The sequence below is a fragment of the Protopterus annectens genome, chromosome 9.part0, assembly GCF_019279795.1.
Source record: "Protopterus annectens isolate FY-2018-M chromosome 9.part0, PAN1.0, whole genome shotgun sequence".
NCBI classification, from domain to species: domain Eukaryota; kingdom Metazoa; phylum Chordata; order Ceratodontiformes; family Protopteridae; genus Protopterus; species Protopterus annectens.
In genome coordinates, this window is record NC_056743.1 from 827632599 (window position 1) to 827650422 (window position 17824).

Below are 17824 nucleotides of genomic sequence, written 5' to 3' on the forward strand. Positions count from 1 at the left end.
GAAATGATTCCCCTCTCTTCTTGTGTGTTACATCAAAAAAAAAAATCATGGAGGAATCTGCTCAGTTTAAACAGCTTGCAAGGCTCCTCAGGGTGAGCAGAGCTCCATCTCAGGCTGGGGAGGTTATTCTTAACATAAAACTTCATTTTGAAAGTGTTAAGTTAAAAAAAAGTGTTGCAAATATTCATGTCCATTTACCGAGTATTTACATCTAATGAAACACATTAGGCAGATAAAATCACAGTCCCAAGCACTTTACTTAAAAAAGTTTAAATGAACTAATAGATAACCACATTTCAATAATTTAGGGTTGAATTATGTTAACTAGTGTAGTTATATGTATAATTTAGAATTAAGTAAAAAAAAAAAAAAAATGTTAACAGAAGGAAGCCCCCCACCACCATGCTGAGAAATGTCAGACACTCGGTTTTCATAGACATATGAATAAAATTAAATCAAAGTTAGCTATAGTGAGCAGTGTGATTAATTATCACTTCCATTTAGTATTGTTTGTTGTTATGACAATACCATAAAATTATAGTTGAATGGTAAAGACAATATGTGTTTTGATTGAAATATCTTGGTTAAAATGAAATTACAGCATCCCCAAATGAATGTTTGTTATCAAAAGGAAATGAGTCATTTATCAGTAGATGCTTTGAATGATTTGTTGGAACTTACACTTGAAATAGCAGTCTTTTGTTTCTTCTTTTTTCTATCTGTCCAAGTGTTTTTTTCCTGAATATCTCTTTAATGAAGGTGAAGAACAGTCCTTATCTTCTGGAATGGAAATTATGTTGTTGTTTTTTTATAAAGGCAGATATTTCATGTAGATTGTTAAAGGTTCTTATTCCATTAGAAAAATCTATTTTGATTCTTGCAGGGTATGTGATTTGAGCCTTAATATTGTTTTGCTTTAAAAGTTTAACAAGGGGCCAGCATTTTTCCTCATTTCAAGAACCTTAGTGGAGTAATCATTGTTAAATCTGATGTGATTTTGATTGAATTTTAAAGGGGCTTTTCTCCAAGCAGTCTTTAAAACAAGTTCTTTATCTATGAATGATAGAAACCTTATAACCTTTGATCTTGGTATGGAAGACGTTGGTACTGGCTTTCCTATTGCTCTTTGGGCTGTCTCCATTCCATAAAAAAAAAAAAAACATTTTAAAGATCTAAAATTTCAGGGATCCAATGGTTTAGGAAAGAAATAATGTTCTCCTCTTCATTTTTTTTCTTTCAGGGAGACCAAAAATTCTTATATTACATCTTTTTTCCCTGTTTTCTAGGTCATCAAGCTTATTCTGGACCCAGGTGTTTTGTTTGAGGAGAAATTCAGTTTGTAGATCCTTTTCTTTAAGTCTCCCGTCAATGTCAGTTATAGCAGTTTCTATATCCAATAATTTATTTTGGTGGTGTTGAAGTAGTTCTTTGAATACTTCAGTTTGTTTTAGACTGTTTTCTCTGAGGTTTTCAAGGTTTTGCTGAAAATCATTTATTTATAAGGACAGTGCCTGAAGAGTTGAAGTCACTATCTGCATTTCTTTTGTCAGTGCTGAGTCTGTTTGAGAATGCTTGGAGCTGCTCATGTTCCTACAGATAAACTCTCCAGTAATTTGACAGGAAATTATTTGAGTAGATCCACCTAATTTTGTAATCATGAAGTTTAAAGTATTATTGATAAGTCCTTATAAAACTTATTCACAATCTTTAATTAAGTTCCTGTCTAAATAAATAGTTTTACAGAACTCTAAAATTGTACTACCTTCAGATGGCCATCTTGGCTCCACCCCATCATACAGATGTTTTTTGAATGTTTAAGATGTATGTCTAGCTGAATTGTGTTCATTTATGAAAGAATAAATAAGGCAATGGGTCATGTTCTTTATCTGTGCTCTAAAGGTTTCTGAATATCAAGCCATATCATGAATTAATATTTTTCTTTGGACAATGAAGAAGGTTATTTATATGAGTACATTAACCATAATACATGAAAAAATGTATTTTCTTTCTCAGGCTCTATTATTTTGTGCTTCTAAATGCCTGAGTATGTTAATATTTGCCTTTCTGTCTCATAACAAAGGTGTGATTTTCTGGAAAAGGGCTGTGCTAGTTTGAAATCTGTATGATCTTACATATCTTTTGATTAAAACAATGTAGAACATTTGAGGAATATCAAGCAGTTTTGTATAGGAAGTACTTTGGTAATATATCATTTCATAGGATATTTTTCAGCAATTCCTATAGTCTGTCCAAGGCATACTTGTTTATATAAAATTGTAGCTGATAATGAAATGTGTAATTTACAAAATTAAATCATTTTTTGTAAATTATGTATGATCTATTAATATGAAATGTGCATTTTTGTTATTATTTTAGCTATACAGAGGCTTAGAAAAGCCTTCATTTTCTTTAATTTTATTTAATGGGTGCAGTGCAAACCATATGAGAATTTAATGTATCTCATTGTCTGGGCTTGAGTTCTTGAAGCTACTCTTTCGCTGTTTTCATTTCCTGTGTCTTTCCTTCCAACATTCCCCCTCCATGCTCTTGTGACTTTGTCCTCCTTTTTTATTTTTTTGTTTACTGTCCATCTTCATCTGGCAGGCAGTGTCTGGCAGTACGTCAGAGCGAGCGCATCTTACGTCCCCTATTTACCTCCTCTCTGCGACCCCAAGGATGGGCACTTGCTTGTGGATGGCTGCTATGTTAACAATGTCCCAGGTCAGCATCGAGCTCCCTTCACCTCACTTCACTGGCCAGGTGGACATTGGGAAATTGTGGTTTGGAAGGAGAAAAGGGCACCCGAAATTCAAATATCCATTTTTTTGTGTGTATGAGCATCTTGGCAGCTGTTCACCTGGACTGACAGAAAACTTAGACATTGATTATCTGCAAGTCATTTATGGGGAGTACATTAATGTTTGGGTACTTGTATAGTTTACTTTTGATTGGCTAATTAGTTTTCCAGCTCACTTTCTGATAGCTAGGCAGTACACTATTTAGTGGTAAAAGGTATATTATCAAGACCAAATGTAACATTTCAGTCTAAAGTGTTAAATGAATAGATATATTTTACCAGGTTGGACATGTTTACTTTGGTCTTCATATTTGTTGAGCTGTGACGTGTTTGCTGATTTTATTTTTTCCTTTAGTCACAGCTTATGTTTATAGAATTTTCTGAAATTCTTTTGGAATATGTGTGATTCACTAGTACTGATTGATACATTACAAATTAAAACATTCACTTAGTTGTTTTCACATTTAACCAGCAGTTTTTGCCTTTATCACCCCTAACCGGGAAAAGCCGAAAGACACAAACAAACAAACTTGTAATTATCATTTCAATTTGCTTTATTTTATTATTTTGCAGACAACTTTTTTCTTTTGTTAATTGCACTAGGGTGAATGACTTGGTTTTCCAACCTGATTGTCCTATGTTTCTTTACAGAGTGATCTGTTCTGCCTTGCTGCTGTATGTATATATATATATATATATATATATATATATATATATATATATATACATATACATACATACATTCATACACACAAACCCACACAATTTTATTTTAATGCGGTTTATTTTTGGATGCATTCTTTTTGCTATCTCAGCAGTATTCAGTGTGAAGACCCAACCTCCTTCCAATCCATATCTCATCCAGACTTGTTCCACATGCTTCCCCCAACAGTCAACTTTTGCTTTTGCTTAATGTTGAGGGAAGGGACAAATCTGGACTGGCTTTGCCACCATGTTCCCTGAAAAAAATACATGGTTCAGAGAAATCTGCAAAACTTAAATGGAATTCCTTAAACTTTTCTTACATAGGAGAATTTACGTAAAAACAAAGGTTCATCCTTTTGAACAGAAGCAAAAAAGAAAACTTCAAGTTTTATTAGAATAGATTTAACTTTGATATAGAAAAAACATTTTATACAGGTCATTAAAAGTAAGAAAATTGGTTATATAAATGACTTTTTAGTATTACTATAGTTACTTTTGCACACTAGGTTTCTGCAGATTTCTTTGGGCTAGAAATGTTCAGGTATAAGTCCTTCCTTTCATCCTACTGAAGGGCTTATACAGGGATGAAATGTTATTTGTCTTCTGACTGCATTTGTTCCCCACATGGTTAGGCTCATTGTGGCGGTACGTGCGAGCTAGTATGACCCTTTCGGGGTACCTACCGCCACTCTGTGACCCAAAGGATGGAAATTTGCTGATGGATGGCGGCTACACCAACAACTTACCAGGTATGGCACTTTGCAGCATAGGATGTCTTTAAGCAGGTATGACTACTGTGATTAATTCACCAGTGGAATAGAATATAAGAAACAGAAGAAAAATGGATGAAATGTGACTTGTCACATGAACAGAATTGAGTAGTAATGTTATTTGAATGTAAATAAGCTTAGAGAAAAGTTGCTTGAAATTTATTATTAAAATTTGCATAAGTTTGATTTGGTGCATTCGCAACTTTTGTTGTAATGTTAGAATTCAGTTTACATTTATATGTTAAAAGTCCTGACAGCCACCAGATAGAATGGAGAACAAATTTACCTACATTCAATTTCCAAACATTTTTATCAGTGGATAGACCCTACTAGGGTTGTCAGTTTCAATAAAGAGATGACAGTGCAGCACAGAATAGTTGTAAATTAACTTTCTTGAAAAGGGTTATATTTTATTGCAATGATTCACTAGCTTGTGTATAACTCTTGGCCAGCATTTTGTACCGTTCATCTAAGCCATTTGACTCTGATAATTTTTTTTATTAGTTATATGCACAGTGACTGAAAATAAAAATGTCAATGATTGTTTATTTCAAAGTATTGTGTTTTGACATGTCAGTCCAAACTTGGTGGTAGTTCTAGATTTGTGGGCTACCAGATGGCTGTACAATAACATCAATCACTGAAGGCAAGTAAAAACTGTCTGAGTAGGTCTGGTTCAGCATTTGCTGTTATAAGTATCAAAGTGCATTGCCCCCCAGACCTGATCCTGTGTTTGACAGTGTGGCTCATTTGGGTACAGTAAAATAACTAACCTTTTCAGAAAAGATCCCAGAAACTCTCAGTTCCAAAGGTGAACTTAATGCAGTTGTTAATACTGTAATAAGCAGGTTAATGCACCATGGTTTAATTAATTGCAGAGTAGTAGCTGGGGTTGATGTAACTGAAAAGGTTATATACTGGAGGATGCTAGAACAGACAATAGTTTGTAAGAGTAGGGTGCAATTCATGAGGAAAACGGGTATCATAGCATAGGTGGAGGGGGTCAGGTGTTACTTCAGCATAAAATGGTTGTATCAAGTAGTGAAGAAGATATAATCAACAAAGGCTAGCATTAGTTCATGGAAAGGAGATGATGCAGGGATTTGTCAGTGTAAATGTGAGGATATTCAGGAATAAAATGCCTTTAATATCCAACAACACGATAGGAACAGTAATTCACTGTGGTACAGTTCAGTTTTAGCACGCTTTCACCCAGTAGAATACCAGGCTTCTTCAGAACAAAGAAGCAACCCCATCCAATACATTTAAATAATCCAGCACTTCCAATCACATCACAGTATCAATTAAATATGCGTAACATAGATTAATCACAGTAAAATGACCCAGTTAAAATCATAGTAATTATTTAAGCAGGGATGAACTGGATTTTATGGTTTAAATCAAACACACATATTTATTTAACAGGTGTATTTTAACATGAATTTTTCATTTTATTAACTGAATATTAGTGTTGCAATTCATCCCTGCATAAATAATTACTATGATTTTAACTGGGTCATTATACTGTAATTAATCTATGTTACGCATATTTAATTGATCCTGTGATGTGATTGGAAGTGCTGGATTATTTAAATGTATTGGATTGGGTTACTTCTTTGTTCTGAAGAAGCCTGTATTCTACTGGGTGAAAGCGCTAAACTGAATTGTACTACAGTGAATTACTGTTCCTAACATGTTGTTGGATATTAAAGGCATTTTACTCCTGAATCTGATGTCCTGAGTGCCTTGGAGAGAGGTGGTTACTGCTTGTGTGATTTCCGTGGTTTTTAAATGTGAGGATATCCTGACAGATGTGCTTAAGTATTGCTCATTTACTGAAAACATAGACACTGACATTTGTCCAGATAGTATTTAGCTGTTGGAGGCAATGGAGGTTTACCTTTTTACTATTTCAGAGTTTCGGGGCTACAACACTAAGTACCATTTCTTTTGAGGGGTAGTCATAAGAACCCGAAGCATTTTATACTCCAAGGATCGTAGGTGTACACTTATACACCTGGCAAGTGTCTTCAATTGCTGATGCACAACAAGCACAGTTTTATTTACATATTTGGCAATGGGGTAAGTGGGCTGATCCACAGACCCTTTTCATCCACATGCTTGGCCACATAACAGTAGTAATACACAAATAAGAGAATTAAAATATGCAAGAGTAGTGAGAGCACTGTTTGCAAACTTCACCATGACATTTAACATCATAGTTTCTTTTTTTGCATCCTGTCTCAGAAATGCTGTTATAGAAAAGGTCCAGTAGCTGGTTTCTCCAGCTATCATAAGAGGGAGCAGAGGTGTGTAAAGGTGGATGGTTTACTGTTCAGATATACCATCATTACTTCATAGGTTCATGGGTGTGTACTAGGCTAATGGCCCTGGGGCCTTTTACAAGCCTTGCCATAGGATTACCCTGGCATCGTGCCAGCTGACTTTGGTTCCCGGTGCCTCTGTCGATTAGAGCCATTGGAGTTATCCCCGGGGTGATTTTTTGTATTTCCCATCCACTCATCAAGATTACTGTTGAAGAGGGTCAGCGAGGTACTCTGCTTGACATGTATGGGAAGTCTATTCCATAGCATGGGCAGTCTCTGAGTTATGAACCTGTCCCTCCAGTATGTTCTGTTGATTGTGGTAATGCGGTTTTGGCCTCTGGAGCATGTGGTGTGGAGGGATTGGGATTTCTTTGTGGGACTTCACTCGTGACTAGTAGGCAGTCTGATTTGGAGTCAGCTACTTTCACACTGTTGGTTCTATCTGTGAGCCAGTTTGCAACCCAAATAGTGATATAGGGGTTGAAGCTTAGCTTAATGAGTTTTTCCTATGATTCCTGAGTGGGGAATGGTATCAAAGGCCTTGGCCAGAACAAGGTAGGCTGTATGAACCACCTTGCCTTCATCCACAGCTCTGGTGACTGACTCAAAGAATTCAACTAAGTTGAGCAGGCATGATCTACCCTTCAAAAAACCAAACTGTGGGATCCAGAGTATGGAGATTCCCTATATCGTTGTTTAGGTCCATGATGATGCATTCCACAGCTTTGCATATCAGACTCATCAGGCTAATGGGTGATAGTTCACAGGGTCTGTAGTCACTCCTCCTTTGTGGAGAGGGATGACTGTAGCAGTGCACCATTTGCTATGGACAAAGCCTGAGTTGAGGCTGTAATTGAAGAGGGCGCACAGGTGAGGTGCTAGTTCACTCTGTAATTCATGTAGAACACAGCCATGGATATTGTCAGGTCCCATAGAAGCTGCATTCTTGGCCTTGGACAGTGCTGTTTAACCTGTGCAGCAGTAATACTGGGGGCCTGGCAGTCTACTGGTATTGTGATTGATCCTTTGGGGGGAGGGGTATAGTTGGCACTAAATCTGTCAGGCAGTATATTGGCAATATCTGTCGGCTCAGTATAGGAGGCACCATTGTGCAGTAGCTCAGAGCAAATCTGGATATTGACGTGGAGATTCTTTACATAACTATAGAAGGCCTTGTGGTGGTCTTTAGTATCTGCTGCAATTCTGTTTTCATAGCTAGCTTTAGAAGATTTGATGAGGGATCTCAACTTTTTGTTGAGGCTGATAAGGGAGTTTTTCCAGTCTTGGGACTTCACCTTATTCCACATCAGTTTCCTCCTTCTGTTGTAGAGTTTGTTTACGGCAGGGAACAACCAGATTGGCTTCCTTTTTTTTTTGGAGTTGAGTGTCTTGGTTCTGTTGGGTATGACGAGATCCATGCATTTGTGTACGTGTTCACAGAGTCCATTGGTGTATGATTCGGCAGTCATGCAACTATTCTCCATTTGCATGGGTGCCATGAAGTTAGCCACCTCTGTTTTTAGGAGCCCAGAGTTAGCTTTGGAGAAGTTTTTCATGGTTGTTACCTTTGCGGGGGCAGGGGGGTGGGAGGGATATGGATTTCCAAGGTGATTAGTTTGTGGTCAGATCTAACCAGGGAGGAGCTTGACTATTGGAGTAGAGCAACAGTTGCCCATGTTAGTAATGACCAGGTCAAGGATGTTGCTACCTCTAGTGGGGGTAAGAATGAGCTGGTCCAGGGCATTGGAATTAAGAACTCCAGGAAACATTGGGCAAGTATATTGGTACATGAGTAATTTTCCCAGTTAATGGAGGGGTAGTTGAAGTCGCCTAGTATGAGAGTGTTAGGTTGGACCCTAATATTTTCCAGGGTGCTTAGGAAAATGGAGTGTGAGTCTTGGGACATGGTTGGGGACCTATAGCAGGCTACGACCTGAATCGCTGTCTTACCCAATGTTAGCTAAACCTGAAGTATCTCTGATGCGTTATTTTGGGCTGCCAGTCTGGAGATGTGCGCATCCTTTATGAATATGGAAACACCACCGCCTTTGGAGCTTTGGTCCATGTTCTGGGGCCGAAAGGTGTGGAATGAATTGCAGCCTGGTAGTGCAGGGGTGCTTTCTCCTGCCTTGAGCCAGGTCTCTGTTACAGCACAAATGTCAATGTTATCCATTTTAAGGAGTGCTCCGAGCGAGTGCATTTTGAGATTTAGACTTCTATCGTTGAGCAGCATGACCCACAGATTGCATGTGTTTGTAGCTGTTACAATGGTAATTTGGTCTTTGGAACACCGCCTAAAAAGGCACTATAGGGGTGGCAAGAGCCTTGGCCTCTATCCAGAAGTCCAGGAGTGACAGATGCAGGGCATCTCTGGCAAAGCATCAAGGTCTGTCAATCATGTCATCCCAGGCAGACAGATACGGGATCCCCTTAGAATGACACCAGAAACTTAGCCAGTTGTTGAAATCAATAATTTTCTGCTTGTACTGTGGTGGTATTCTGGGTGATGGTAGGATGCTGCTCAGGGCTAGGGTCATATCCGCATGGGCTACATAATCCGAGAGCTCCTCCATGTCTCTTTTCATGTAGCCCAGGGAAGTACGTCTCAGGTCATTCACACCCACATGTACAGTGACAGAGTCATATTTGTGCCTGTTGTTGAGGGACCTGAGTGCACGTGTTATGTGGTGGATCCTGGCACCTGACAGGCAGCTGACTGTTACTTTCTCCTTATTCAACCTAGTGGGTGGGACATCAATGTGCCTCACTATCGAGTCACCTATGACTAGTGTGTTGGGCATGCTGTTTTGCCTTATGGGCTTTGGTTGAGTGGCACACTGTTTAGGAGAGTTATATGTTTTGTAATTAGTGTTGTGTTGTGGTGGTCGAGTGCGTTTCTGCCTTGGAGGTCTCTTCTGTTTGGGTAGATTTTTATTGAGAGCCTCCACAAAGGTGAGTGTATGCTTTGTGTTTTTATGTGAAGGCAGTGCTGGTGTGCGTTCTGGAGGGCTATGTGTACCATGTGGTGTGGTGCAAGTGTTGACCTTCTCTCTTGACCAGCTATTCCGGTCTTGGCTGGAGAGTGCGTGTCTTCCAGTTTGGGTATATAAGTGGATATCTCGCAAGTCTGAGTGTTGGGAAGTAAGAGGAGAGGGTTGTTGGTGTACATGAGGCAGTTGCTACATTGCCTCAGGATGCCCAAGTTCACCAGGTTAATAGGAGAAAGCACAGGGAACTGACCTTTAGACATGCCTGGAGAGGTGGGCATTAATAATAAAGTGTAGAACATTTCGTGCTGGTAGCACTTTTGTGTCATGTTGTAATAGGGATCCTGGTAGAAGGTTAGCTGTTTGCTTTGTGAGCATCCAGTTAACCTTTTTATTGAGAGGCAGTGGTGTTCCTGCTTAGGGAGATTGTTAAACAATAGATTTTACTCGAGAATGAGTGCAGAGGTGAGGAGTTTTTCTAGACAAACAGTATGCCTGTGCCTGTGTCTGCTGTAGTGTGGGGTGGGGGTGGGGCAGAAAATGAAAGATCTTATGGGGCCAGAATAGTAAGTAGTAAATATTTGATGTAGTATTCTTGTTTTGAATCTGAAAATTCATGGTGTGAAGTAACCACTTGACCAGGTATTTTAAGGTAAAGTTGATTTCAGTCAGGAGGTTGTTCTGGTCTGTAATGCTAAGTGCATTAAAATTATTTGATATTTTTGATGGGGCCAAAATTCTTTCCAACTCTTTTGATGGCCTGTCACCAAACAACTTTATGTAAAGAATTCCAAGACCTAAACTTTGCTGTTAAGTACACCATGTCAGACTAGTAAGGCTGTTCAGAATTGAAACTTATCCTGAAAGGCTGGCTGCCTCTTGGGTAGAATTAGCTGGTTTAAGATGTCAACATATGGTTTGACACAAACATGATAATGTGGGGCCATCTTAGCCAAGTTTTTACGTGCTGTTTTTTGAAGTATCTTTCTCACAAGGCTTGGAAAGCAGTTTGTAATAGCAGATCTACATGGGTTTCTTGTAATCTTTTTTCATGGATAATCCCTCCCCACCAGATCTTAGCGACAATATTGGACATAGTCATTCAGCATGTACTGCCCATTCTGGAAAGACAGGCTTCTGGTTAAATAAAGCTGACCTAGGGAACTTTTTCTCTTCACCTTCCAATGAGGTTGTGTCCCAAAGGTGAGAAATAATATGGCTCCTGCTTATCCCTTCCTTGATATTGGGCCTGGTTGGATATCACTGAGGGGGCTATTAAGTGAATACATTTTGGTACAGTTACAGGGCCATGTGCACGCCTACCATGCAGCACTACTATCCCCGATATAATGCTCCACTGTACTGGGGGCCATTCAGATAGGCATTGTATGCCTATCTGTCATTTCATTCGTAACTCACTGGGTAATAGTATGCCCATTTCAGAGTTGTTTGAGGAGCTGCCTTTTAATCCTTTTAAGTGAGGGAATCATAAGAGAATGCGATCCCTGTGTCTGAGTTAGACAGGGATAGTAACATATATCTTTCTTTGATAGCTTTTGTTCAGATGACTTATTTTAGACACCCCAGGACTGCTCCCATACTACTAATGGACAGAGGCAGTTTTAAATGCTTCGTCCCATGCATGGGGTACCCTCAAATTATCTATGGTATGATCACAGTTATTTTTATTAGGGGCAATATATAATTATCAACCATGGGATTGGTAAGGCTAGTCTATAACCAAATGAGATAAGTTATTTCAAGCACAAAAAGTAAAATTGGCTAGGCTTAAAATGGCCCACAAGGGCAGCTAGCCCAGTACTTACATATGAACCCGTGAGATTTTCCAAGAACTGGCTTAAAGTTCTGCTGACTTCCTGTGATTATAATTCATCCTTCCTCTTTTTGTAGCTTTTCTTCAGCTGGCCTCTACTGTGGAAGGAGACTGAGGGAGATAAGGCCCTCAGGCATGCTGTTCCTTTGGGGCCTGCCATCAGAGATACTGTTATTGTAGTCTGCATGCACTGAAATCTTGGCTTTTGTATTTAAAGAAGATTAATGCCTTATGTCAACCCTAGGAGGATTAGAGTGCCACTTTTTCCAAGCATTCTGGGACAGAATTATGAGGGACCTTTTTAGCCTAGCATAGGCCTCATTGGCCACATTACCTTGCTGTGTTACAGGGACAAAGACTTGAAGAATGTAAAATTCTGGGCAGAATTGTCTAAAGGGCTTTTTTTCTGCCATGCTGGACCTTACAGGTCTGAATTGTCTAGCTTGCCTGTCTGTTTACAACCCTCTCCTGCTAATGTGGCAGTAGAGAAGATGGCAATGATCCCTTAATGTGGGATCAAGAAATCTCTGGAGAAGACAGTTATAATACTGGCTTTTCTCAGTGGATTTTTACCTCTGTTGGTATGATTTTGATTGTGCAAATGTTTTGCTTGGGGTTGTGTTTACACCACGTGGTTTGGTTCACTCAGTCCTCCATTAAGGAGGGGGTTAGGCATATCTTCTTCTGTGATGAGTTTCTTTTTGAACAGACATTTCAAGACATTATTATAGACTTACAGAAGAGAAAGAAGGCATTGACATTGATGGAGATTCCCTGTGATGCCTTCTTCCTATCTGCTGCTGCTTTTTCCTCTAGATCAGTACTGCACTCAAATAGAAATAGTCAGTCTCATAGAGAAAGGCAGCCAAAAATCACACAATGTTGTCTGTCCTTAAAGTAGGTTTCATAGGGAGCAATCTAGCAGTCTTAGCTATTCTGAAGGAGTGCATACTGAAGGCTGATTCTCTAAGTCTGTCTACTGGCTTATAAAACCATCAATGTGAACTGATGAATTGTGGACATGGTGTCATGCAGACATGTCAGGGAGCTCTTATGTACTCCATCATCAACACCTGCTTCAAAAAATCAGTTTGCTTTTCACTGAGCTAATGAAAAAAATGTGAAATGCTACTCCATAAATAGGCTATAGAGCTACTTCCTGTTTTGTAGGGGAAAGAGATTTTATTGCAGTCTTTTTCTCATTCTACAGATGAAGAGTTTGCCCCATTCTACTCTGGAGCTCAAAGACTTTAAAAATCAGTTCTCATTTCAAGATAATGAGTCTTCATGGATTTACTTCCTCTCTGTCACAGCAGTTCAGTCAGTTGGCATCATTGACTTTGATAGTTGCCTTCTGACATACTAGTGTCTGAGAACCTCACAACAAGAGTGTTTCAGCTTGTTTTGATCATTAGCACCACTCTGCCAGTACAGGGCTCTGCATTTAATGGTAGATTTTTGCAAGACAAATGGCCTCATGGTATTCTTTTACTTAGACAATTGTCTCTTGACGACCGTTTCAGTGGATGCCTTGTAGTCACCCTTCCCTGGCTCTTCCATGATTGCAGACCCTGGGAGTCAGCCTAAATTGAGAGAAGTTCTCACTAGCCCATTTAGAAAAGGTCTCTCCTCATAGGGGCAGAGGTGGTTATTCTGCAGTTCCAGTTATTCTTGCCCGTGGAATAGGCCTAACAAGTCATGGCACTAGCATCCCGGCTGAAAAGGCCGAGGGAGTTTAAGACATTTACCTTTCTGCACTTCTTGTTTCCAGTGCTGGCTATGACACTAAAATAACACATTAAACAAAAAAATAAAAAACGGAAATAACCGCACAGTAGTGGAGCGAAGTTCAATGCTTTAATGGTGACTTGGTGCTTTCACCTGTCAATCTTAGGCTTCATCAGAGTCACAGAAAAAATACATCACTTCCTATATATACAAAAAAAAATCTCGTGACATTTATTTATTTTATTTATTTATTTCCAGTTTGATAACCGGGGAGGTCCACTCGGCCCAAAAGGCCTGTTTTCAATGGAGGCCCAGGGAGAAAAGCTCCATGTAATATACAACAAAAACAAGCATAGAATTTTACATTCATACAGTTAAACATAGAATTATACATTTTGAATAACAAGTTTTTAATATAATAAGGAGTAACAAACTTGAATGGTGCAAAGGAGAAGAAGAAAAGAAAAAATGCGAGCGGAGTTCATAGTATACATACATAGTAAGAGAGCCATTAGCAGAGAGTAGTGATAGAAAGCTATATACAGTATTTACATGACATCATACTTAATGAGTTAGAACTAGTTCATTCATAAATAATTGTATGAATAAGCATTTAAATTCATATTCAGTGTTGTACATTCCATAAGAACATTGAATGTTAAAAACAATCAAAACAATTAAAACAGTAAAACTGTGACCCAGCCACTGTGCAAATTTATATATTTATAGCTTTCAGTTTTAAAAGAGGGGCAATAGATATAATATAAGAATAATATAGGAAGTGATATATTTTTTCTGTGACTCTGATGACGCCTAAGATTGAAAGATGAAAGCGCTAAGTCACCATTAAAACATTGAACTTCGCTCTACTACTGTGTGGTTATTTCCCTGTTTTTTATTTTGTTGTTTAGTGTGCTATTTTTGGGCCAGTTTCTCCCAATGTGAGGTGAATTGTTTGTTTCTGGCTATGATACTGCCTGTTCCTTTGGCTGATTTGTAGATGAGGCTACTTCAACAAGCATAAAATACCACTGATTAGAGAGTTGCCCCACAGTCATATATATTGTCATGCTCCCAGACCTCTGTCACGTTTTACTGTCTCTGCCAGTCTCAGTATAGGTATCCCTGTTTACCACCAAGCTTGTTGCATGCAGGTTCTGTTGACAGATGCCTCATTTCTGTCACAGAGAGCCTGCATGGCTGTCCTCTGTGGTGCGAAACAAGTGGTACACTTAATCCTGCTTGAGTTCAGACAGTTGTCCCCCCCTGACTGTAGTGAAGAAGGTGAGATTGTAGACACTTTATTTTCTCTTGCAAAAAATCTGAAACATGACATTTTGTAATTAAAGAATGTCATTGTTAACTTGCAGTTAAACATTTCACCAGTTGTGTATGTACTGGAAAAAATTAAATAAATTTCATTTTGAATAAGAATTTTTGTAAGGAAATGCTGTTGGTATATGGTTGTTTGCAAGTCAAAACTGGGGAATGTGAGGTTAGCCTGTCAGTTTGTCAAAGTATTATAAGAGTAACTGTAAAATATGTTGAGACCCAGCTATCAACACCCTGTATATTCAGATGAACATAACTTGACCCAAGTTAGTGTGACCACAGAGCAGGTTATGTTAAGTTAGGAACAGAAAATGTGAAGTCATCTGCATGTGGGATCTTGCCCTCATTTCATACAGGGGTAAAGAAAATCATCCTTTTTTGTTTGTCACATTTTGACAAAGGGCTCTAACGATCAAACAGATGTTGTACTGTATGTTATGAGATCTTTATTTTTCTGAAGTCACTATAGTATGTGTCTTAAAAAATTATATAAATACCTTAGAATGAATTTTTGTGAGTCTGGAAAATCTGTGTAATTTGAAAACAAAATGTTCTGTTTTGAATTAGCTGACATTGCTAGAAATATGGGCTGCAAAACTGTGATTGCTATTGATGTGGGAAGCCAGGATGAGACTGATCTTTGCAACTATGGAGATAGTCTGTCTGGATGGTGGCTACTGTGGAAGCGTCTTAATCCGTGGGCTGAAAAAGTAAAGGTAAGAATGCTGTGAAATGTTAAAGTTGCCTTCAGTGAGTTTCATACATCTGTTGGATAAGATCATTCATGGTGGTGTCATAACTGGTTTTCTTACATAAGTGTGTTTCTGACTGGTATAAGTAAAATTAACTGTGAATCAAAATTGCTTTCTTAAATCAGTGCATTTAGGTCCACAGTAACTTTGTTTTCATTTACAGCTCCGTATTGCTTAATTTTCTTTACTACCATATAGTTTGCTTCCTTGGCTGCAGTGAGAAGACAAATTCTTGTACCAAATATATTTTTTTATGCATTATTGGCTAGTGTTCCTGTAGTGTGTATGTTTTATGTGCTACCGTATTTGGATCCGAGTTGGTGCTGGAACCCTGTAAGATTTGATCTTTCTGTCACAGGATGATGATAATTTCATGATCTATGGTGTCAGCATAAATGATAGTGTACCTTTTGCCTGTAACCAATGTAGGGCATCATCCCTGCCTTTGATCTGTTTTTACTAAGTTTTCACCATGGCAGAAAGTCACATAACCTACTTAACCCATTCTCTATCTCTTTGCCTTCACCAGTTTTGCCTTCTACTATTTTAGCACAGTAGTGCAGCGGTTAACGTTGTCACTTCACAGCAAGAGGTTCTACCATTTGATTTTTGGCTGAGGTGCCTTCGGTGCAGAGTTTGCATGTCCTCCCTGCATTCACATAGGTTTCCTCTGGGTGCTGTGGTTTCCTCCCACATTCCAAAGATATGCATCTGGAGCGTTTCTCCACAGGCCACCACTGAAAGTATGCTCTGTCCCAGTCAACAAACGTTAGATACATAAATAAACTTCCAAACTAAATTCTTTAACGTGTGTAATGGTCAGTTGGCTTCCCCTTGCTTCATTAGAAGTGCAGTCATGTTGTATGGTTAGGAAAATATCACAGGGTCTGCAAATCTTTACAGTTCCCAAGTGACTGTTGAGCAGTTTTTTTTTAAACTCACTGACAAAGACATTTGTCACAAAGTTGACCATTTTCCAGCCCCTTCATACTGAGGTTTGAAGTTCTTGGAAGGCAGTTAATGTTATCTTTCCCTTTGATCCCTGACACAGTACTCCAACAAACTGCTATATGTTTAATAAATGCTCCTAGGCAAACCAGTGGTAGGCCAACCTGGTTACCATAAAAATAAGTAAATAAATAAAATAAAATTTAAAACCTACCAAGGTGGGGGGGCTGTACTACCCCCAAAAAAGTAGTATAGACCCAGTGTTTGTTACGATCCTGGGCATTTTGTAGAAATTGCTTAAAAAATCATTCATTTCAGAAGAGCAAGTTTTTGTTAAGCTCAAAAAAGAGAGAAGAACCATCCACAGTAACATCAGAGTGATTAGGATGGGTATTATTGGTGTTACCAGAAAAAATGAGCAGATAGCAAATCTGAGATACTACAACATACTTAGATAAAAGCTAAACAAATACTGGTGTGTGTGTGTGTGTGTGTGTGTGTGTGTGTGTGTGTGTGTGTGTGTGTGTGTGTGTGTGTGTGTGTGTGTGGAAGAATCAGCTGGTGGTTAGTAAAGGCAACAACTTTTATCACATTATTTATTCTAAGCCAAAAGTAAAACATTTTTGGCTACTTTAATATCTGTTGGTGTGGAAAAATATCTAATTTGGCTAAGTGATGAAAGCCATATTAGATGGTGCATTTGTGTTGGTAGAATTAAGCAAACTTACCATACCTGTGAAAACTGATTATGTGCCCAAGTAATACATCAGGCAGAGGTTGCTTTTCCATATAATTTCACAGTTTGGGAAATGTTTTAATGCCTGTCTAGTTGTCTGTCTTTCAGGAAGAATGTAGATGCTGAGGAAAAATGTCAGTATCATTGTGCTTTCCCAGTGAAGTTAGCTGTTCAAAAGGGTCTGTATCACATAATCAAAATTCCAAAATATTGAACACCATAAGCTCGAACTTGGAATTTCGAAATGTGATAACATCGAACACTCAGAATAGCAAATTTTTTCCCAGGGAAAAAATTTGCTGTTCCGAGAAACATACATACAACACAAGCACACCAAAATAAATAATTCACACACATACACTTAACAAAACCCTACTTCTAACCCCACACTAAACCATACATACATTCCTGTCTTTCCACTAACCTTAACGCACATCCTAACCCTAAGGTTCGTAACACTTACCCTAAGGATCTGTACACAAACAAACTAATTAATACACACACATGCACTTAAAACCCTACACTAAACCATACACACATTCCTACCTATCCACTTACCTTAACCCGCATCCTCACCCTAAGGTCCTTAACTATCGCACCACAGTGGAGGAAATAACAAAGCGATGGAACGGCCCACCAAAATCTTGCCCTAGGTAAGAATTTGATGTTCTGTGACTTCGCTATTTTCAGCCTTCGATGTAGTGGTGTCGATATTATAACATTCGACATTTTGCACCGTCGATGTTATAATATAGACCCGTTCATAACTGCATTTTATTCCATGCTTCATCAGTTGTCTGTTTATATGATACAGAACAAACAAAAACATATAGTTGCAACGTACAAGTACAGTGTAGCCACTTTTCTTTCTATCTGTACCATTCTTAAAAATGTGAACCAAAATCCTG

The 17824-nt window shown here is 38.6% G+C and overlaps 1 protein-coding gene across 1 annotated transcript in view; it reads left to right on the plus strand.

Moving 5' to 3' along the window:
* PNPLA6 (patatin like phospholipase domain containing 6) overlaps positions 1-17824 on the plus strand; it is a 1368928-nt gene that overhangs the window by 1287341 nt on the left and 63763 nt on the right. Inside the window, exons 30-31 of the mRNA XM_044083495.1 lie at positions 4135-4251; positions 15048-15196. Of these exons, the coding sequence (XP_043939430.1) occupies positions 4135-4251; positions 15048-15196 (266 nt within the window). The remainder of the gene's footprint in view (positions 1-4134; positions 4252-15047; positions 15197-17824) is intronic.